Raw genomic sequence first — 21,116 nt, 5'->3', positions numbered from 1 at the left:
CTGCGTATTCAACTTGCAAAGCGACGTTGGTTCACCAGGGTGGTGATAAAATGGCCATAAGACATTCAGTCTGCTATCAGTTTGCAACTGCATGCAATCTGTAGAAAAACTAGGATGAAATGTGCCGAGACTTTGTCACGGAATAAAAATGAGATGAGAAAATTCTGGAGAGACGAGATTCAATCGAATCGAATCAAGTCATGTAGAAAGGTGGGAGGAGTTTGGAAGTGATCCAATCAGAAGTAAGCTCCTCGTGTAGCAAAGTTTACCACGCACACCATTCAGTCCCTATGAAACGGAGGGGAAGTACAACTAGCTCTGATGCTCTATGTTTCTCCTGAAAATGCATAAAAAATGTCGATGCCAAGGAGAAAGCAAAGAGTGGACACATGGACACATCTCGCAACTGATGTCAAAGAAAATAAGACGCTTTGTAAAACGCGTAGAGCAACTCTCGGTAAAAACACAAACTTTTATGTATTTATATTTTAGTCGACTGAACCAACTTCAGATTTAGTATTCGATAATCTTCGGCTGGCAAAAAATAGACTGACCCTAAAAGAGTTTAGGTGCTTAAATTATGACTAAAACTAAATCATCGTTTGGTGCAGGCAGAGATAAGCTGCTACCTACAAGGGAAAAAGCAGTCAAAGGTGGTCTCCCAGGGGCTGGGGCTATCGCATAAGCAGTTACTTGCAGAAAGGATGAGCTGGGATGGAGGTGGGTTGCAAGGCGGCTTGCAGATGGACATCGAGTGCCACTATAGTCAATTAATATTTAGCTTAAAATGAAAGTTAAATGTATGTGAGTCTATAATATTTTACAAAAAGAGGAGCGACCAACAAAAAATAAGCCACCGAGTGCTGTCATTAAAAATACTGTGAAATGAATTCATTAACATAAAAATAATTTGACCTGAGTTTATTATTTGTGTCACAGCTGATTCAGACGTTAAAGATACACATTTTTAATTATGAATTATAACGTTTACAATGAAATGAAAATAGTTAGTATAAAATGTAAAAAGCAAAATACCGAATTAGGAATAAAATAGGAACAAATATAAAAAAGACACATATCCACAAAATTAATATTATTTATCATGTACAAATAATGTCAACAACAATTCAAGACTCACATTCTTTTGTCTACCATCTCTGATTTACCTCCGAATTAAAGTTACAATAAAGCCCTCACGACCACAAGGGGGCAGACATACACTTTGCAGCTGTTTAAAGCTATCAGTCACAAAGCAAGCCCTACTGCTAATTGCTGCAGCTAGTGCGCTAACAGCTAAGATGGGGAAAAAACGCAAGCACTAAAACATCACACAGGTCAAAAATAACTCTTTCATGTTACACATTTTACTTTCATATCTGAACCTGTTATAACTTAAAGCAAACTTGCAGAATGCAGGTTTGTACAGGGTAAAAACAGCGTGCTGAAAGAAATGCGTTCATCACAAGTCGTCGCCTTCCTACCCCTGAGGTATGACAGTGGGCCTCACACAGGTACAGCCGGCTGTGATCACCTCTGTCCCCAGTGTGAAGATGTACTGCTTCCTCGTCTTCCTCCCTTTTTTCTTAGACGGTTTGAGGACCCTGTGGTGATGCAGGAAAGAGTTGTAAATATACAACTGAAAGGTTACAGCCCCTTCGAGAGCACTGTATTTGAAGGGGCTTTATATAATGTGGGAAAAATAAATGAAATGAAGGCTCTCAGTCTAATTCAGTTACACGTATTTTGCATTCAGTTTAATGCAGTGAAAGCAGCAGCTGCTGTGCTGAGGTCTTACTTCTAACAAAGGCTGCAAGCCATGCAACGACTTTCTAAACAGTGAATCTTTGTTTTGTCTTGAATGTGGTTTATATGGGAAACAACAGTGAAAAACCATAACGTACATATGTATGTATACTGTGGTTCTGCTTCTATAGAAATGCCTTTGACCTGCTAACACATTACTGTACACAACCTCCACTGCGCTTTTTCAGGATGTTTGTGTTTTTATCACAGATTGCCACAAAGGATGGATCTGATTGGTTCTGCAGCATGACAACAGTGCCAAACAGCCCAGGTGATATAGAGCTATATTTGATGACAATAAGCACAAAACGGGACGGCCCTGATCACAACATTACAGATTAGGCTGAAGAATCCCCGTCGCCCACTCGGTCCACGTGGACCCTCTAAAACTGTGTTTATCAAACACTGATACCTGGTGACTGCAGACTCATTTGATTGGATCTTTTGGAAAATTGAGGAATATAGTTGATCTAAATACAAAACTTAAAAAAAAAAAAAAAAAAAAAACCCTCAACATTATTCAGCTAGCAGACGCCCACATTCATTCGCTGATGTTTGGGAAGAGGTCCGAGTGACAAACGTGTGAGAAAACAATCTTTAAAGACGTGTTGATGGTCATCCAGGCAAGGAAATCCCAAAATGTGGATTCTGTTCTTCACTGAAGAAGTCGGATGAGCGACTTCTTCAGTGAAAATAGTTTAATTAAAAAGTAAACTTAGTAAAAGTAAAGGAAAAATACCAAAGGGCTAATGACAGAGTATTAATTTATTAGTAGTAGTAGTAGTAGTATAAATTATTAAATATTGTAAATACTGTAATGTAAAGTATTTTTTAAAAGTAAAGTTTAGTACTAAATAGTAAAAAAAGGAAAAGTATTTTTAATACCACTCATGACAAAGTTTTGGAGAGAAAAAAAACCTCAGCGCTAAATGTTACGCATCACATTATGACAAACAAACTAACCACAGAATTTATTGAACAACAAACGAATAACATTTGAAACAAAACGAGTCCATTTTTTGAAAACTAAAGTCCGTGTGATCACCGCACAGTAATTGAAAAACATTGGATGCACTTTGTAATGTATCTACAGTTTTTGAATTTAGTTGATGATTTTAAAAAGTTTAAAATATTAAGAAAGAAATTGTGAGGAAGAAAATGTGGTCAGTCGGCATGGAAACACCCAGTGGCTCCTGTTTTCTAGGTTAAGTGGAAAGACCTGCTGCTTCTTCCTGTTTGAGACCTGCGCAGTCATATCAGGACGTGAAGTACGGAGAGAAATGTCCAACAAGCGCCAGCGCCGTGTTTGTCTGTGAATGTGCACGGTTTGTAGAGCAGCTTTCACTGATGATGATGGTGAAATAGCAAACTGTATCCCTGCACCGAGCTCCTACATTTCTGTTGCTGTTCTTTGGCTGTTGTCTCTTTATGTACTTTGTGCGTGACTCACTCTGTCCTCGCAGCACTGCAACAATTACAGTCTGCCTCGGCTTGCTTCAGACAGGAAAGGCAGCAGATTAAGAGGGAAAATGCTCTGCAAATTGCCCGTTACTGACTTCTTCAACGAGCTTCAATCTGGATTCTTTCTATTATCGGGGCTGTCTGCAAATGAGCTGAAACTGAACACAAGAGCAATTCTAGCTGTTGTGATGAAAACAAAACCAGGTGCAAAGTGAGTATTTTCCACAGCAGCTCACCTGTGGAGGACCAGAACTTCGTACTTGATGGGTTTAGCCTCCAGGGCTCTATCCTCCCCTCCTCCCTGTGGACTCAGACAGCCAGTGGTGAGGCACTGGGCGTTTGAGATATGCTTGGGCAAACGAGAGTCCACGGACGAGTCACTGCGGACGGATGGGTCAGAGAAAAAACACTGTAACCTAAAGATTAACATGACCCAGTGAGACATAGATGAATAACAGCAATGTCTTACATGTACGTCCACGGTGACAGAGACATGTTGGCGATGCTTGAGGGAGATTTTGCGGTGAAGTGCGGCAGCACTGAAGGATCTATAACCAACCTCACACTGTGGCCCTTCAGTCCAGCTCTGGGCCCCAGCTTTGCTGAGACCGACTGGCTTTTCCTGGCGCCGTGCAGCAGGGGAGCCAAACTCAGGACCAGCAAAGCTCTCAACACCTAAGCAAGACGAGAGCGCGGAGGCCACAGCGTGTCAAAGTGCTTTATCAGCTAGAACACATGTAAGTAAAGAAAATATAACTTTACGACTGCTGCCAGTTCCTAGTTGGCTGGATAATCAGTGAATGAATGTTTTTAATCACTGCCATGCATTACAGATTAGGAAAAATGTCTGCATCTTGATTTTGGGACAACGTTATGAAATAAGTGTTCAGAAATCAAATGTGCTACTTTTTTACATTACATTGTATAAAAGTGGTTCTAATTTAATAATCACTGATAAAAGTTAAGGATAAAGCAGCTCGACTCACCAGCAGCATGACTGTGTTGCCTCAAAGCCCAGCGTAACTGTGAAGCCCTCCTCTGGTATCCTGTAACGTCTGCAGTCGAGCAGCGTTTATACGCCGGCACACTGAGTTGGTGTGCTGGCAACATGTGAGATGCATTTCCGCTCTGACTGTCACCGATTCTGAAGAAACGCGCGCTGATATTCGAAAAGAGTTTTGTTTCCGTGCCGACTAACTGTGCGTGTTATTATGTGTGATTACATCATGTAGCATATTTACTATGAAATCTTCAAAACTCTTAAGGTTTTTTTTTCATTTGACCCCATTTTGACCTGCTACAAAAAGTATAATTCCCCTGCACAAATGTTCAATGTTGACACTTTCAGAAGGTGTCAGACAAAGGTGTGAAAGCTGTCCTGCACCCATCCGTCTTTTTGAAGTTGTTGGGAAAATTATAATCTGCTTCACAGTTTCATCGGGGGGAAATGTTCAGCAACAAACAAAGTAAGCAGGGATTGATGTGAAAGTCAAATTCAAGGCGTAAAATGTGATACGGGTGTTCAAATGCAGTTGCAGGGAATTTTGTTTATCAAAAAGCAAAGTGAAATAGTGACAATTATTTGTGTGTGTGTGTGTGTGTGCCTATCACAACCGCAGAGCTCTGATTATCTCGACTCACATCAAGTTGTAACTTTATTACTTTAAGAAACAAACAGGAACAAACAAATTAAGCTGAACTGCATCAACTTTTTCTGTTTTTTCTGAAACATAGAAAATGGTACGCTAGTAACTACACCTACGCACAAACTCACTCTAAACAATGTAGGTCAAGGAAATGCTGACACAGCTTCTGGTAATGAATCAACATACTTCTTAAATGCAAGCCATGTGATAACATCTTCTCTCCTTGTGTAACATAGGGTTAGGAGGAAGTTAGGAGGAATGGTTTCTGAAGAACACCGAAGAAGCTTTCTTTCCAAGCTCTTTAGCTTTCATGTAAAGTGCTTTTAGAAGCCCCAGTTTGGCCCAAATAGCTCAGGTAAAAACACAAAGCCATCTAAAATCAGGCAAACCAACAGTACTACAGAAACTCAACAATCAAACATGGGTTTTAAAAAAACTTCATTTTTAAATAAAGAAGTTTCTTTCTGACTGAGAACGGCCGAGCTAAGATCCCGTTGGACTTCCAGATACAGACGGACAAACTGGTGGTGGACCAGCAGAAGACAGCTCTAGTGATAGATGTAGCAACACCAACTGATAGCAACATCGGGAAGAATGAACACGAGAAGCTGGAGAAGTACCGAGGGTGAAGGCAGCAGTGGTCTGCGTGGTAACTGGAGGCCTCGGTCCAGTGGCCCCAAACTAGGCGAGCGGCTCCTGCAGATCCCAAAACAACATCCAAGATCTCCAGGAGAGCGCAGTCCCAGGAACGGCATATTTATAAAGTCCATTTATTGGCTGTCGTACCAATTTAAGAATTGTTGAGAGTTTTTGATTCTACTTGATATTCATTAATTAAAGAGGAATAGTTAGCTTACCATAGCTTAGCATAAAGCTATGGCAAGCTATGGTAGTTCAAATCTGCCAAAACCGACATTCTGATTGTTTCATTTGTACATTAAGTATAAACAGTCGATGTTGAGGTAGGCTGTGTGTTTTAATGTGCTGTAAACTTCTTTAGCTGGATTAACTTAAGGACTTTCCCATTTCCAGTCTTTAAAACAAGCCAAGCTAAGCTAAACAAAGCTAACTAGCTTATATTTACAGCGGAAACACCAGACGGACACTTGTTTTCTCAACTGACACACTACGAAAAAAATAACAACTTAATTATTATCCCATTGTGTCAAACAAAGCCAAGCTGAGTTTCTCTAATGTTTCAAACCTTTAAAAATGAACCAACGCCTGAATGTCCCAAACACAGTGTTTTACAGAGATATCAACTGAAGTGAAATTATGGCCAGGCTGTTCACTTTATGCTGCAGTCAGCGAGTGTAGCCTTTTTTCCATATAAACAAACAATTTTAAAATGTTCTATTTTAATAATGTAACCACAGAGCGAAGCACACGCTGCCTGTTGGTCAGAGGTTACGACTGTAGAGGAGATCACATTTACATGGGATTGATTGAATTTGTACAGAGTTGGTGTCACAGTGTTAACTCCATCCAGCCTCACTCAACATAAAAGACCCGATTCAAGCCTCAGTGGATTTAGGAGGAACAGATTATTTCTGGTCTTTTTGTTTTGTTATGTTCTTTGAACAAGCATCGCTTCCTTACTCAGACAAAGCAGCCAAATGTATTTCTCAGTTATGGCGGGTTATGTAACAGTCAAACAGCATAATTATTCCCAAGTTCAAGATTATTTATTGATACGGCTTCTTTCACAAGTATGGCTCTGAAAGCTAGTGTAAAAAAAGTGAGTTAAAGGGAATTACAGAGCAGCGCTGAGCCGCTGATGGACTCGTGCAATGGAAACTGAAAACACGTCAATGAGGTCAACTAATGAATCCCACGCTTTTTATGTGAAATGAGGCGCTGGGTTTACCATAACCACAAAGCTGATACATGTAAAGTTTATATATAAATGATTTGATATCAGATTTATAAGAATGACACTGCAAAGTCATTTACAGTACTGTAAAACAAAGTCTTCAGTCTGCCCTAATGTATTTATATTTTCTATTTCTGAAGGTCTTTCAAAATACTATTTTCTCATTGGCTGATTTTATGTTTAATCCAGTCCTTGTAGAAATGAAAAGTATCCTAAGGTCACGTCCTTAACAGGAGAGACACCCAGCAAAACATCCTCTCAGTGGGGCGGAGGCTCGCACGAAGTCGTTCTTGACTAAGGAAGAAGCTGAGCTTCGCCAAATTACACAAAAACTGGGCGATTGGATCAAACCTCCATACGACCTAAGCGCGATGTACGAGGAGATGAGGACAGAGGTAAAACAGCGAGCGTCTGCAGCTGTGTGTAAAACACGGTGGAGGCTCGGTCACACATCGGGGTCGTGCAGACAACATCCCAAACACGATATTTCACACAGGAGTTCAGTGCTGAATAAGAAATGTGCTCATACAAAATGCTGCACACATTTCCTTTTTCTCACAAACTACAGAGAAAAGAAACATTAACACCATATTCATGTTAATAAAGATTTCTCTCTGCTTGGATCGTTGGGGTTTTTGCAAACAGCACCCAAATCTCCTCTTTGCAGCCTGTGGTCTGCACACCAGACAAACATGCTCTAATTAGCTTTACAGTTTCATTTCACCTGTACTTTTATTTTCTGTGTAGAAATACTCAGAGTAGACCAGGACAATATAAGATGCCAAACCCGGTACTGAATAATCACCCTGTTTAAAAAAAAATACAATCAAACTAAGGCTGCAGCTACGAGGAACGACGGCGACTGACACGTCACGGGCTGAATCAGGCGTAGGAGTTCAGACCTCAAGGCCCCGCGTCCTGGATGGTGGCAGAGAAACGAAACGCCGTTGCTGAGGCGGGTCGATTTCACAGACTCTTATCTTCAGCACGATCACAGCCGCAGTTTCTTCTCAGAGCAGTGATTGTGAGGCGTTGCCACATCTGACCTTTGGCAAACCTGAGAAACTAACACCAGCACATAACCAGAATGAAAAAGTGAGAAGGGTGAGGTTGAACACCGATTTCCTAAACAGTTCTGAGGTCTGTGACGACCGTGGGAGCTGCCACCCACGCACACCGAGGTGTGGATTGATCGGGGATTTTAAAATGCTTCTTGTAAACACTTGTGTACCTGCAGGAGAGATTACCAGCACCAGACATGCAGCCACTTCCCCCACGTGTGTGTTCACAGGTACTGCGCTTTCTGTGTTAAATCAAGAGCCGTTTTTCACACCAACAATGACATTTTATTATTTTTTTAATATTTCACAACAGTTATTTAACAACAACACATGTCAACTATATACAAGTCCAGAAGAGACAAACGCAGGAAAAACATTAGAGCGTCGGGAGCAGTGACGATGTTTGAAATCTCACCAAAGACGCTCGAAGGCAACGTTTCCACCACTGAACTGAAACAAGTGCATGAAGTAATACGACTTTATCTTCATCCCAGTTTGCAGAGCTGAGCTGCTGAAACCAAAGCAAACGCGATAAGGCGACAGATGACGTGTCCGATGAACGATGGGGGGGTGCGCTGTGATCCACGGCTTCTTAAAAGTCCAAGTAATTTTATTTCTGTCTCAAATGAGGAAGATGATGTCATCAGCCACCATGACTTGGTTGTCATCCTGCATGCGAGCCAAAGCGCCACGCACCTCGGCCTCTGCAAACGTATTCTGACGCTCCTTGTTGATGTCGTCCATCAGCGCGCTCATCTTCACCGACTGAGCGTGAGCAGACTGGAACACGGCGAACAGCGACGACTTGAACTCCTTCAGCCTGGGAGAGAAAAGACAGGAAAGAAGCCGTGACATTTCAAAATAAAGGCAGGCGCGCACGCACACACACTACACACACCAGGGACCCACCTCTCTGCAGACAGCTCAGCATCTTCAGCCTGCAGCGAGGCATCCATGGGCTCGTCCTCTCTCGGCTTGGCTGGTTTCGGGGTGCCAGCCTGAACTGAAGAACAAACACCAAAGTGAGACCTGATGCAGAAACTAACATGAAGCCTGCATTAAACCAGAAGCTGAAATATGCAGAACTAGACACTCAAAGACTTTTTCCCCACAGTGATGCAAATTCAGAATGATATTGTTTTATTACACGGCAGCGATACCAACTTTGCCTTTTTAAAATATAATGTAAATATAAATGAGCCAAATTAGCTATTTTATAAGAGTCAAATTAAAAAAAGTATATTAAACCTGCTTTTTTAGCTTAGTGCAGTAAATAGGAACATGCTGGTACTGATAGTAATGTTGGCAACTTTATTATGGATGATGTGAAAGTTCATTTGGTCTGTAGGACCAAAGAGGCGACAGACTACACTGTGGCGTGATAACACACGATGCTCACTCTCAGGGACTTCCTGGTCTTCACTGAAGTCGTACGGACTGTAGGGCTCACTGCCCTGAGAGCCACGTCGCCCCCTGCAGGACACAAAGCATCAGTGCTGAAGCAAAGGCACCATTTAAAAAAAAAAGTTGTTTATCACATGGGGGGCTGGGTTTATGTGTCACTACCTCTTCCTCACAGCTCGCTGTGAACGCTGTGTGGGCATCTCCTCCTCCTCCGAATCAGAGTCGCGCTCCTGTCGTGAACGTTTCTTCTCCTTCTCCAAAACCTGTAGAGAGAAAAAACACTATGAATAAATGTGAACGGCAGAGGTCCTCGACCTCTCAGCTCAGAACGCAGAAACAACACTGACCTTCTTAAAGTAGGCAAACTGGACGAGCTCCACCGCGACCTCCGAGTCCTGCAGCTCCACAGCTTTGCTCATGCGGGCCTTGGCGTGTGCCGTGGACAGACGGATCAGAGTCTCTAGAGTCCGGGCCGTCACCGGAGAGGTCTGTGAAGAGGAATGAGGATTAGCACCCGGGTCCTGACACATCAGGGCACATCTGCATCTCAGTGGGTTTAACCAGAACACAAACAGCAGCTATTCAAGCAACGATTTCAGATGTGCAAACAATCTGCATACAAAAGAAAGGCCTCCACTTGTTCAAACTTCAGGACTCCCATAAACTTTTCAGTCTGGGAAACAATCAGGTTTTACTGCGTCACATAAGATTTGTGGGCTCACGCTCACCCTGGCCAGATCGGCCCCCAGCTGTTCCTGACTCCTCAGCCTCGAGTACTCCTCTGCGATGTGATTGGCCGCCTCCTCTGTGAGCACAGGAGTCACAGCCTTGGCGATGTGGATGTACTTCCTCATGAACTCCTTACTCACAATTTTATCCCTGAAACAAAACAAACGTTTCTCTTCTGTTGCAGTCACACGTTATTAACACAGGAGACAAAGGCACGTGTTTGCTTTCAGACCTCTTCCTCTTGCTTCCGTGCAGCAGGTTGTTGTGCTTCTCGTAGATCTGCAGCTCCTCGTGCTCCTCGACCGCAGCGTCTGGATCTTCTGTCGCCAGGACGTCTACGGTCCCGCCCAAAGCCATGGCTGAAACACAGAATGTGTTTGTTGTTTTAATAACGGGACAAAAACGGTCTCATCTCGCTGTCCTAGTACGAATGAAGTACCGGCTCCCTCCTGTTCGCGGGGGTCACGGTAGCGGTGCATCCTGAGCACGTGGTCCGAGATCTCGCGATCCTGCTCGGGGTCCATCTGATCCAGCATGATGAAGAGGAGGTCAAAACGCGACAGAAGGGAATCCTGGAGGCCGATGTTCTCCATGGGGGTTTTATACTGATCGTACTGCAAAAAAGGGACAAGCAGAGTTTTCTTTAAAGGTCTCGCTCAAAATTAACTAGCAGGCAGAGACAGATGTGGGTGTGGTCACGCACTCGGCCATAGACGGGGTTGGCAGCAGCCAGTACGGAGCAGCGGGCATTGAGACGGGCGTGGATACCGGCCTTGGCGATTGTGACGCGGCCCTGCTCCATCACCTCGTGGATGGCTGTGCGGTCCATGTCGGACATCTTGTCGAACTCGTCGATGCACACCACGCCGCGGTCAGCCAGCACCATGGCCCCAGCCTCTAGACGACGCTCGCCTGGCGAAGGACAAATGTTGGTACTGAGCAGGAAGAAATGCACTTACAGCAGGTGTTTCCACTTTAATGCCAACGTTTGAACAGACCCATCTCAAATGTCCCAAGGACGTGGCGTACGTGTCCTATTTTAACACCTTTACTCTGCTTTCAGCATCAGTGAGCAGCTTAAACCTTCAAATACATCAAGTCAACAAGCAGCCAGCACAGACTCAACTAAATCCTCATAAAAACAAAATGCAAACTTCAGCCAGCTGCTTTGTTCACTATCAAGCAGCCTGCATTAGCAGCCCCACAGGTCAGCAGAAGGCTTTAATACCAGTTAATATGTTTTTTAATGAATTGATCCCTCTGATTTCTAATGTTAGCTGATGCTAAGAGACCAACAGTGTAGCTAACAGCACATTGCTCGTGCCGCATCCATCGTCACTACAACAGGCGACACAAAGCAAAGATGTCAAACGTTTTCTGACTACAGTAAGAGCTGACATGGTGGAGGCTCGCTGTGACGGAGCTATGCTGGCTGCAGTTACACAGAGGTCCTTTACTTGTTTGGGTTAAACAAATTCGGGGGACATTAGTTACCCGTCTCCTGATCCGTGGTGACGGCAGCGGTCAGACCCACACCAGATGAACCTCGTCCGGTCGTGGGTATAGCTCGGGGTGCTGTGTGGAGAACGTAACGCAGGAGCTGGGATTTGGCCACCGATGGGTCACCTGGGAAACACGAACACACCATTAACCCCTCCCATCAGAACTGAACTACCATCATGTCCACGTGTGAGTCCTTGAGTTTGTCTCTTCAGTCAGCAGTCGTACAGGAAGTAGGGCTGGGTATCGTCACTGATTTCTAGAATCGATTCAATTCCGATTCACAAGGTCCCGAATCGATTCGATCCACGATTTAATTCGATTCCATTCAATTCGATTTGAATCTGGGAAATTTTGACAGTCAGAAATATTATAATTCAGATCAGTACATTTACATATTTTTGTATCAATAAAAAGGAAGCTGACACACACAAGACTTTATCAAAGGTGTAAGCGTCACAGCAGATGCCTTTGTGTCAAAGTAGCTGAAGATAAAACACAGAAAAATATGAAGGTGATTTTCCTGGCCTGGGATTTTATAAAAATATTCTGCAGTACATCAAAAACGAAAGAAAACCATTAATCAACATATGAACGTTACCTCTGATGTTACAGCGGTTTTATTAGAGACACGGCTAAGCGTTCTGCATTTTGCATAATTTTAAAAAGTTTAAATTGGTTCAGTATTGAACAGCAGAAATGAGGTTTTCTTTTCTGAAGAATGTAAAAGGGAAAAAAAACAGCGGCCGACAGCGCTGTAAACAACAGTAGACTTGAGAGAGAGAGAGAGAGGTGCATGAAGTGTGGTGGCAGCAAAACAGTAAAAGTCAGAGTGAATTCATGACGATGTTTATGTGAAGCGTAGTTTGGATCTTCTTTTGCTGCTGGTTCGGTCAATATTGTTTGGAGAGAGATCAAACTAACAGCTTTAGAATCAGCGCAAAAAGGGCGTGAACACAAAGCGCGGACCCGCCGAAACATCAGAATCAGCGAGCTGTCGGCTTTCAGCCCCGACCGTGAGAAAGGCGACAGCTCACTGATTCTGATCCGCGGGTCGCGCTGTGTGTTTAAGTCTTTGTGCAGAATCCGTGTTCCTGCTCTCATTTACTGTCTTAGCTGTTTGGTGGTTGTTGAAATTTTGTGAGAATTCACCAGAGATTCTGGCGTTTCGGGCAAAATAAATTTATATTAAAAAATCGATTCAGGATTTTAATGAATCGATTTCACGTTATCCAAGCCAGAATCGATTTTAATCGATAAATCGATTATAAAAACCCACCCCTAACAGGAAGCCATTCCCTGTGGTCCCTCTTCACTGGTGTCTCGCTCACAGATACTGATTTATGGCACAAACACATTTTATTGTTCAGTGCTACAAACTGCATTAGTGAGGTTAACTCTGCCTTTTGTCCATGAATGTAAAGCTTGTAGCCAGAAATTTAGAACAATCTGAGTCACCATAAAAGCTTGGAGAGAGTCCTGACTTAAACCAACGCTCTCACACTTCCACACTTGAGTGCTACAACTCCAAGAGCTAGGACGATGTCCTCGTACCGATGAGCAGGATGTTGATGTCTCCTCTGATTCGCGAGCCGTTCTCGAGGACCTTCTCCACGCCTCCCAGCAACATGCAGAGGATGGCCTTCTTGATGTACTCGTGGCCGTGGATACTGGGAGCCAAGGAACGAGCGAGCTGATCGAACACATCCTACAAAGGACGAAGATTTAAAGGGTTTAGTTTCACATTTAGGATTACGCCTCCACGTGTGAGAAGGCAGCCAAGATGACTCACTTTGGAACGAGTCTGACTGAAGTTCCTGATTTTGGCCACGTCGTCAGCAGTAAAGCACGGCGACACCTCCTTGCTCATTTGTTTGATGTGGCAGGCAATCATGATGGTCCTTTGAGGAAAAGAGAAGGGACGGGTTAGAAGACAAACGGTAGGCAAGTGAGGTAAACCCGTTAAACCCCAGTTAGCGTTTTATTCCAGCTGACCTGAACGTGCCAGAGGTGAATCCTCCCTTCTTGCCAGGCAGACAGCGGTACGTCCCAACCACCTGCACCCGGTCTCCTGGTTTGACTGCATCCACCAGGTCGTTGTCCAAAATGATGTCCACAGAGCGCGGAAGTTGGCCAGCAGGAGCTTTCTCAGGCATCTCCTGCACTGTGATGGTTTGGTGGTCCTTGTAGATGGACAGCCCAAACTCCGTCTCCAGAGGATTGTTCTCTTCGTCCTATTTCGAGTCAAACAGGACACAAGATAAATACGCAAGTATAGAGACAGCGGTCACACCCAAGTCTACAGAGAATGAGGCACATTTACCTTGGTGGGGTAAATGGCACTGGAGGGGAAGGCATCCAGGGAGGTCAGGTCCGTGTACTTCCTCTCCATCGTCTTCTTAGTGGCTGGACAGTAGTGAACGCTGCGCACTACTTTGGGACGGACGAGGGAACCTACAGGGACGAAGCAAACAGGAGGCATTAGCATTTCACACACTTTGATACAGACTTTGTAACACTTAAAGATTACACGAATAAATAAAGACAATATACTCACACTTTGTAATGATGCCCTCCACACAAACCATGCTGCCCAGCAGTCGGGAGGTGAGCGTTCGGGGGGAGACATGCTTGGATCCAAAGCTCCCCTCCAGGCCGATGAAGAACTCCTCGTACTGCTTAGCGTAGGTGCCGTCAACAGAGGCCACCAGGTCCTTCAGGGCCCGCTGGAAGGCCAGCAGCTCTTCAAAGGCATTGTTCATCAGTCTGCAAAGTCAGACCATGGATTTTATTATCAAGGCTTTTCGCGAGTTTTCAAGGGCTATGACATCCTGTACTCACTAAAAACTGAACCCTTCACCTTAGTTTTTAATTGAATTCATTAAATTGGGTAACAGAAAAACAAATCGAGTTTTCCACCTAAAGTGCAGTTTCACACAGATTTATTTTTTATTTATTTATTTTTAACTTACTCGGTATGGAAACAGGAGTCGAGCTCAAAGGTTCGACAACAGGAAGAAGAATGCGTATGAATCAAGTCTGGTTTTGGACAAAGTAAAGCTGCGTTAAACCTGTATTCTTTCTGATGGCCAGTAGGGGGCGTTGATCCTTCAGGTCTCAGAAATAAAGTCTCCTAGTATTGAACTGGATGGCAAACAGCACTGTGACTTCAGTATACACTTCCCTGCTGCTTGTTTCAAGTTATACTGAACACAAAACCATGATCATTTTGTAAATCACGGTCCCATCAAAGGCTGAATTAACCTGGATGCGTGATTAAGAGTTCACCAGTCTCTGAGCATCCCTCAGTTTTTCCAGCCAGATTCAGCCTTCGCTCCTTATAACAAGTTTCAAAACAAGATAAGTGAAGCTGAAAGTCTGAGCCTGGGTGGTGGCTACAGCCATCTTTACATACAGTCTGTGTATATACGAGTTTGAAACCTGTGGAGTTTCTAAGTAAGCCTAAGCACGAAGAGAAAAACTGAGAAAGTTTTTCGGTCTAAATATTTATTTTTTAAAAACAGTAAAGATTAATGGAGCCATTCAACATAATAACATTTTGTAGGGAACTCACAATGTTGTAGGGAGGCCAATTGCCATCAACTATGACGTCATTTTGGACATTTCAAAACCTTTTCGTGGTAATAACTCAGTAACACTGCTCTCTGTATCGGAGCAGTAGCCGTTTGTGTAAGTATCTTAAGCAATAAGGTAAGCATGGGGGGTCAAGCAGTCCTGCGTGTGCGACATCAGCCAGTTTTCCTGTCTTACTTTGCAGCTCGGGCCTCGTTGCGTCTCCTCAGGTCGTTGATGTTGACGATGAGCCGAGCCTTATTCTCGCTGATCATGTCCCGGACTTTGCTCTGATAGATGCCCTGGTCTTGCTGCAGGTATGCACAGAAGAAACGGGCACACGTTTGATGACGTCGCTTAGCGACTAAAATTACGAGCATGACTGAAAAACATCAACTTTGAAACCACACTTTTTATACCTAATATCTGCAATCTGACAGCAGCATTATTTTTTTCTGTAATATACCAAATTACAGCTCTTTTGTTGTGACCGCATGGTTTGTCATCTCAGCTCCGAACAAAGACTTTAAGCGAATTTAAAAAAACAGACTTACGTCGTCGTCCAGAAAGTCCAGGTAGTCCCTCTGAGCCTCCCTCATCTCCCGGTCATCTCCCACGTCGGTTGCCATTATGCGCGCTTCGTTATTGTTACTGAAAAGTCGGTAAAATGCCGCACAGCCTTCCGCTCCGAGTGCTCCGCTTCAGTCAAGCCGCACAACTGAAGGGTTTTCGCGCCACTACGTGCCGGCCGTGAGCTCAGCGTGACACGCGATTGGTCAATTCGGCACGCACCGCTTTACATAGTCGGCGGGTAAACGTGCAACTGTCCAATGCGGGCCTCGTGTTACCACGTGACCCCGCCCCCCTGAGAAACTCCCGCGAAAACCCATCAGGAAGGGGCAGGCTGTTAAAAATGAACAAAAGGATTTTTTTTTCATGTTTGCCCAGCAGATGGCGACATAAACACATGTTTACAATTTTTAGTGGGACTTTTGCATTTATTTGAAGCTTTTAAGAGAGAAGCAGTTAGTGTCAAATATATAAACAGTAATAAGAAAACATAGCAAGACTTTTAATAAGAAGAACGACAAATGGAGCATGCATGTGTTCTTTCAAATTAAAGTTACATATCACTCTTCCACTGATAAACATTAAGCATCCTTTCAGACAATCTGCATTTAATTAAAAAGTTTTCATATAAAATAAGACTGAAAATGAACAATAATAACTTGCATACATACTGTGATTTTCAGTATTTTATTTTTTATTTTTATGTGGACATCTGTGCTTTGACCAAACATTATAGACTTCAAGGAACTTGATGATTTTCATGATCTGGAGTTTACATTTTGGAAAAATTCATTAGTTCCAATAAAGTTATTGTAGAAAAACATCAGCTCAGTGTGAGGGGGTCATACGGGACGTTTTCTCAGATTTGACTGATTCTGTGTGGAATGACTTTACGCTATAATAACATCACCAGCAGAGAGTCCTCAAACATAAAATATGAACACTGTCACTGCCCAATAAAGAGTCTATTTGGATTCCACTTCCATTCACAGTGTAACTAATCATTTCCCCCGCTGTAATTGGAAAAACATGTTCCCCTCACTGTGGAAGGTTAATGTCTTTACCAGTTGTTTTGCCTGCTAGTTTTTACAAATACCTTCTAATCTGCACTGCTTTGCATTTCAGGTGTGAATAACATGTTTTATCTATCATCACAGACTGTTTTATGTCTTTCATCAGCATCAATACCCATCTAAATCCTTTAAATGTAATTTCACCTGCTATATTTGGTCCACTCTGCAATCAGGAATATCTCATCGGTATTATAATCAGAATAATTACTTTTTTCTTTTTTTTAATCCGAATGCTGGCATTATGCACTGACTAATAGGTTCCCAAAAGATTATCCTAAATTTGGATCATGCTATTTTAATTATTCTCCTGTGATCATCATTTCCTCACCAAAATCATTTACTGTTTCTAAAGGGTGAAATTTCGCAGGAATCATTTTACTACTATTGCTTAATATGTTGTCAAATTACCAAAGTGTGGCCAGAAACCAAAATCATGTTTGTGGGGCACGAGGACGACACATCAAGCCAACAAATTCTGAGCATCACGCATGTCCATTTCTGCAGAATTCTTCATCTTTTTCATTTAATATTATCCCTCTAGTGTAAATGTGGGCGTGATTCCCTGTTCTGTCCTATTTTTTGATTGCTTGGTTTTCAGTGAGTTTATAATTCCATCTCATAGCGGGCTGTTTTGTGTCTTTTGTCTGGGGAACTTAACAAATGTTGATCTGTCACTTATCTCAGGAGGGCTTCTGCTCATGTTCAATTTTCTTCTCACTGAAAATACAGCAGACGCTTCTGTGTTTGGGGACGAGTTTTAGGAATCATGCACGTCTCATCTGTATTGTAAAGGCTGAACACAACATTAGCTTAGGAGTAGTTAGCAATAACACTGAAATACTTCCTTTCCATGGATGCCGTTTTTGCCCGGTCTCTGCTGTTGAATGACTTCTGACCTAAACTGAGGTGAGTCAGACCTGCAGTTCTTTAGATGTTTTTTTTGGTTCTTTTGTGACCTCCTGGATGAGTCACTGATGCTCTTGGAGCAACTTTGGTAGGTGGGCCACTTCTGGCCACTGTTTATAGTTTTCTCTATTTGGATTTAATGACCTTCACTGTGGTTCTTTGGAGTCCCAAAGCCTTAGAAAATACTTTTTAACCTTTGCGTGTTAATGACTTTCTTTAGGTGATGGCTTGACGTGGGTTTTTGTTTGGTTTGGTTTTGATATCTTTTATCCTATTTCACTTTGTAAGACAGGTTCTGTTTAAGTGATTTCTTCAACAGGTCTGGCAGTAGGGCTGGGTCACCTGCTAGTCAGGCTTGGGTGCGGTTAACGGAAGTGAACTCACCAGGGGACACTTTTTCATAAAGGGCAGGTTTGGATAGCATTTTGTTTCTCCTTAATAAATGAAATCATCATTTATAAACTGCATTCTGTATTTGGCCATCTATGTCTAATATTAGTTTGATGATCTCAAACATGTGACAAAAATGCAAACACGAATAAATCAGGGAGGGAGCAAAAACTGACTGTAATCCCTGGAACTTCACACCTGTGCTCCGAGGCATAGGTGTGGAAAATGTTGCTATAACCGATTCAGCATGATCACATGTAGGACAAAGATTTAATGTGAGTGCAACTCCCTCACCAAGTAAATGCAATAATATCTGTATAAGTGGTCTTATGGTCTTGTTACACTCACTGGTTAGAGTTTGGGTGTGAGGGAGAACCCATCATAGACATTATATGGCGCTTAAATAAATCTAAATGGAAATCTCAGAACAAATGAACTAACAAGTTCAACTAATAACAGCAAGTAAGACCTGTTTTTGGTTAAAGATGTTGGCCACATAAAGTTGGACATGTGATCACCTCAGGTTACCAGGATACTGTCACATTCTCATTACGTCTGAGTGCACACCAAAGGGAAACCGCCTTAGTGCAGTGTGCAGTGCAGAACAGTAGATGGAGACATACGTGCATGAATACGTTATGGCTTTGGCCATGATGTGCCTTCAGTCGTTTAAACAATTATTGTCAACTTAATAATAATTAATGATCACAAACAAAAAAAATCCAGATAAAAATAATAACAACAAGCCACGCACGTGTTTTAATAAGTGTGCAGATAAACTGGTCTTCTAATGAGAAGGTGAATGCAGACACTGCGGACACACTGAGCTCCGGGGTGTAACAGTCACAGCCCTCAAAGCGTTGGCGACTACATTTGAGGGCGTTTCTGGTCACTTTGACCCCGCCCACCCCTCCATTTCTCCGGCCTCTCAGGTCAGTAGTTTGAAGCCTTTTCCCTTCGCCCTGCAGCGTCGGAAACATCTCGTTAAACCAGCATGTGGTAGTTGTCCACCTGTGTTTGTATGAGAAGAAGCGCTGCTGCACACGTTTTATTCCACCTTCTTGGAGTGACGCGTGAGTCCAGACGGGCAACAGGTGTCCTATGGTGCAGGTATGTTTCTTTTTTCTGTCGTCATATAAATGTATGTATGATGGAAGAAGTGCAGTCTATTTTATCTGTGTGACTCATGGAGCTTCTTCGTTTTAATGTTGAAAAAAAAGTCGGGAAACCAACGTCTTACCCCTCTTTCCCTTTTTTTTTAATGCGGGGTTACCTTGGACAAACTTGAATGGGCTCCTCACAGAAAGCGGCTCAGGTCAAAAGGCCCTTCAGAAGCTCTAAATGGGTGCCGGTGTTCATGGTCAAGGGGAAAATAGGAAGAATTTTGGTGTTATGTCACCAACAGAGAGGGGCGCACCCTTTTAGGAGGAGATTCAGAAGCTGCGTTCTGGATGGGCGGGTGTGCGTGATGTCTGTGGAGGTGCTGGGTTGCTTTGTGACAACATTCCTCCCACCACAGGTGGGTGATGCTTACAGGTTTGACTGCATAGCTGCTTTTCCGGTGCACATGACACAAAAAGAGAAGAATGTCTGGCTTACGTAATTAAAGGTCTCCTGTTGGCCGTTTTTCTTTTGGCGACTGAAAGCTCTTAACTGGAATGTCACAGAAGTCCAAGCCTGGACCAACAGTGGAAACACTGCGAACTGCAGCGGCTTGGTTTCAGAGTTTTCCAAACCAGTCTCTGTTGGCATGTTTTTGGCTGGTTTTGTGAGATTTTTGATCCCCTCATCTGTTTTTTTTTTGTTTTGTTTTGTTTTGTATCTTATCCCCAGCTTCCTGCCACTGATCCACAGCGCAGATTCATGCATCTAAAAATGTCTTCAGAATGTGACATCAAAGCGCACCACGTGCTCCTGTGAGGTTTAACGTGTTGAGTCCTCTGCTTTAAAGCCTGCATTAATCTAATCTCTCCCACAGGGTGCTCTGTCCTCTGGTTCTTCATCATCAAGATGTCGACTGAGGTTTTGCAGCGGCTCAGCACCATAACACTGAGCACCAAGCACCTGCGTCGTCTCCCTCACCTCTCAGACTTCCTCCCTTTCTCTTTACCGCCGCCCAGCCCCACCGTCACTGCCTCCCAGGTACCCAGCCTGTTCCGGGAACCCTACATCCTGTCAGGATACCGTCCTGTCCAGCAAGACTGGCGCTGCTACCTCCTCAGCCTCTTCCAGAAACATAATGAGTCCCTGAACGTGTGGACCCACTTGCTGGCCGGTCCTGTCCTGCTGCTCCGCTGGTGGGCCAATGTAGACACCCTGGGGTACACCTTGGATACGGCCTCGCTACCTCTGCTCCTGTTCTTGGTGTCATCTCTCACATATCTGTACCTCAGTGTGGCAGCTCATCTCCTGCAATCTCACTCCGAACGCGCGCACTACTTCTTCTTCTTCTTGGACTACGTGGGTGTGGCCGTGTATCAGTACGGGTGCTCGCTCGGCCACTATTTCTACGCGTCTGAGCCAGCGTGGCGAGAACTCGTTGGGGTGATGTTTCTGCCTGGCGCCGCCTTCTTTGGGTGGCTCTCCTGCACCGGTTGCTGTTACGCCAAGTTCAGGTACAGGCGGCCATATCCGCCTCAGCGTAAAGTCTGCCAGCTGATCCCCACCGGCCTAGCGTACGTGCTGGATATCAGCCCCATAGCCCACCGCCTGCTCACTGTCTCCTGGTCACAGGAGCCCTCGCTACCCTTCCACACTCTCCAGATCGCCTGTTTCCTCTTGTCTGCCCTCTTCTTCTCTTGCCCCATCCCTGAGCGCTTCTTTCCAGGCAACTGTGACTTTGCAGGCCAGGGTCACCAAATCTTCCACATGCTTCTGTCCCTGTGCACCTTGTCCCAGCTGGAGGCTTTGTTCCAGGACTACGCCCGGCGGAGGGATACAGTGGTGGAGTTATTTGGGGAGCGGCAGTTGTGGTGGGCGTGCGTATCCTTCCCCGTCCTGTTCGTGTGCTGTATCCTGACGGCGCTGATCGCAATGAGGCACATGAGCAAGGCACTGCAGAGTAAAGACGAATGAGAGCGCAACAAAGAAAAATCAAAGAGCAAATCATAATTATTTTAATATCAAA

At 43.9% G+C, this 21,116-nt stretch overlaps 3 protein-coding genes across 3 annotated transcripts; 1 reads left to right on the top strand and 2 right to left on the bottom strand.

Annotated features, from left to right (window-relative positions):
• Positions 1-1,477: 1,477 nt before the first annotated feature.
• LOC134643817 (interleukin-17F-like) lies at positions 1,478-4,323 on the bottom strand. Its single transcript, XM_063496387.1, has 4 exons — positions 4,251-4,323; positions 3,734-3,939; positions 3,501-3,644; positions 1,478-1,601 (listed from the first exon to the last, which is right to left on the bottom strand). The coding sequence occupies exons 1-4, from the start codon at positions 4,257-4,259 to the stop codon at positions 1,478-1,480; spliced, it is 483 nt and encodes a 160-aa protein (XP_063352457.1). The 5' UTR covers positions 4,260-4,323.
• A 3,837-nt stretch (positions 4,324-8,160) lies between these two features.
• On the bottom strand, positions 8,161-15,754 carry mcm3 (minichromosome maintenance complex component 3). Its single transcript, XM_063495620.1, has 17 exons — positions 15,605-15,754; positions 15,249-15,361; positions 14,035-14,243; positions 13,801-13,931; positions 13,473-13,711; positions 13,270-13,378; positions 13,032-13,185; positions 11,472-11,603; positions 10,681-10,889; positions 10,417-10,591; positions 10,210-10,336; positions 9,977-10,127; positions 9,596-9,736; positions 9,411-9,511; positions 9,244-9,317; positions 8,754-8,847; positions 8,161-8,664 (listed from the first exon to the last, which is right to left on the bottom strand). Exons 1-17 carry the CDS (start codon positions 15,677-15,679, stop codon positions 8,466-8,468), a joined length of 2,433 nt encoding a protein of 810 aa, XP_063351690.1. The 5' UTR covers positions 15,680-15,754; the 3' UTR covers positions 8,161-8,465.
• Positions 15,755-19,449: 3,695 nt separating this feature from the next.
• Positions 19,450-21,116, top strand: paqr8 (progestin and adipoQ receptor family member VIII). The gene is made up of 2 exons (XM_063495622.1): positions 19,450-19,508; positions 19,968-21,116. Exon 2 carries the CDS (start codon positions 20,000-20,002, stop codon positions 21,062-21,064), a length of 1,065 nt encoding a protein of 354 aa, XP_063351692.1. The 5' UTR covers positions 19,450-19,508; positions 19,968-19,999; the 3' UTR covers positions 21,065-21,116.

This window comes from Pelmatolapia mariae, linkage group LG15 (genome assembly GCF_036321145.2).
Source record: "Pelmatolapia mariae isolate MD_Pm_ZW linkage group LG15, Pm_UMD_F_2, whole genome shotgun sequence".
Taxonomy (NCBI): Eukaryota; Metazoa; Chordata; class Actinopteri; order Cichliformes; family Cichlidae; genus Pelmatolapia; species Pelmatolapia mariae.
This window is presented reverse-complemented; position numbering and strand designations above follow the sequence as displayed.

Coding starts and splice junctions, on each gene's coding strand:
- LOC134643817 (XM_063496387.1), bottom strand. Junction 3,645..3,733: donor CTGTCACCGTGGACGTACAT/GTAAGACATTGC, acceptor ATCCGTCCGCAG/TGACTCGTCCGTGGACTCTC. Junction 1,602..3,500: donor GAAGTTCTGGTCCTCCACAG/GTGAGCTGCTGT, acceptor GCATCACCACAG/GGTCCTCAAACCGTCTAAGA.
- mcm3 (XM_063495620.1), bottom strand. CDS start 15,679: ATGGCAACCGACGTGGGAGATGACCGGGAGATGAGGGAGGCTCAGAGG. Junction 10,128..10,209: donor CACGGAAGCAAGAGGAAGAG/GTCTGAAAGCAA, acceptor GTTTTGTTTCAG/GGATAAAATTGTGAGTAAGG. Junction 8,848..9,243: donor AGACCAGGAAGTCCCTGAGA/GTGAGCATCGTG, acceptor TTTGTTCTTCAG/TTCAGGCTGGCACCCCGAAA.
- paqr8 (XM_063495622.1), top strand. CDS start 20,000: ATGTCGACTGAGGTTTTGCAGCGGCTCAGCACCATAACACTGAGCACC.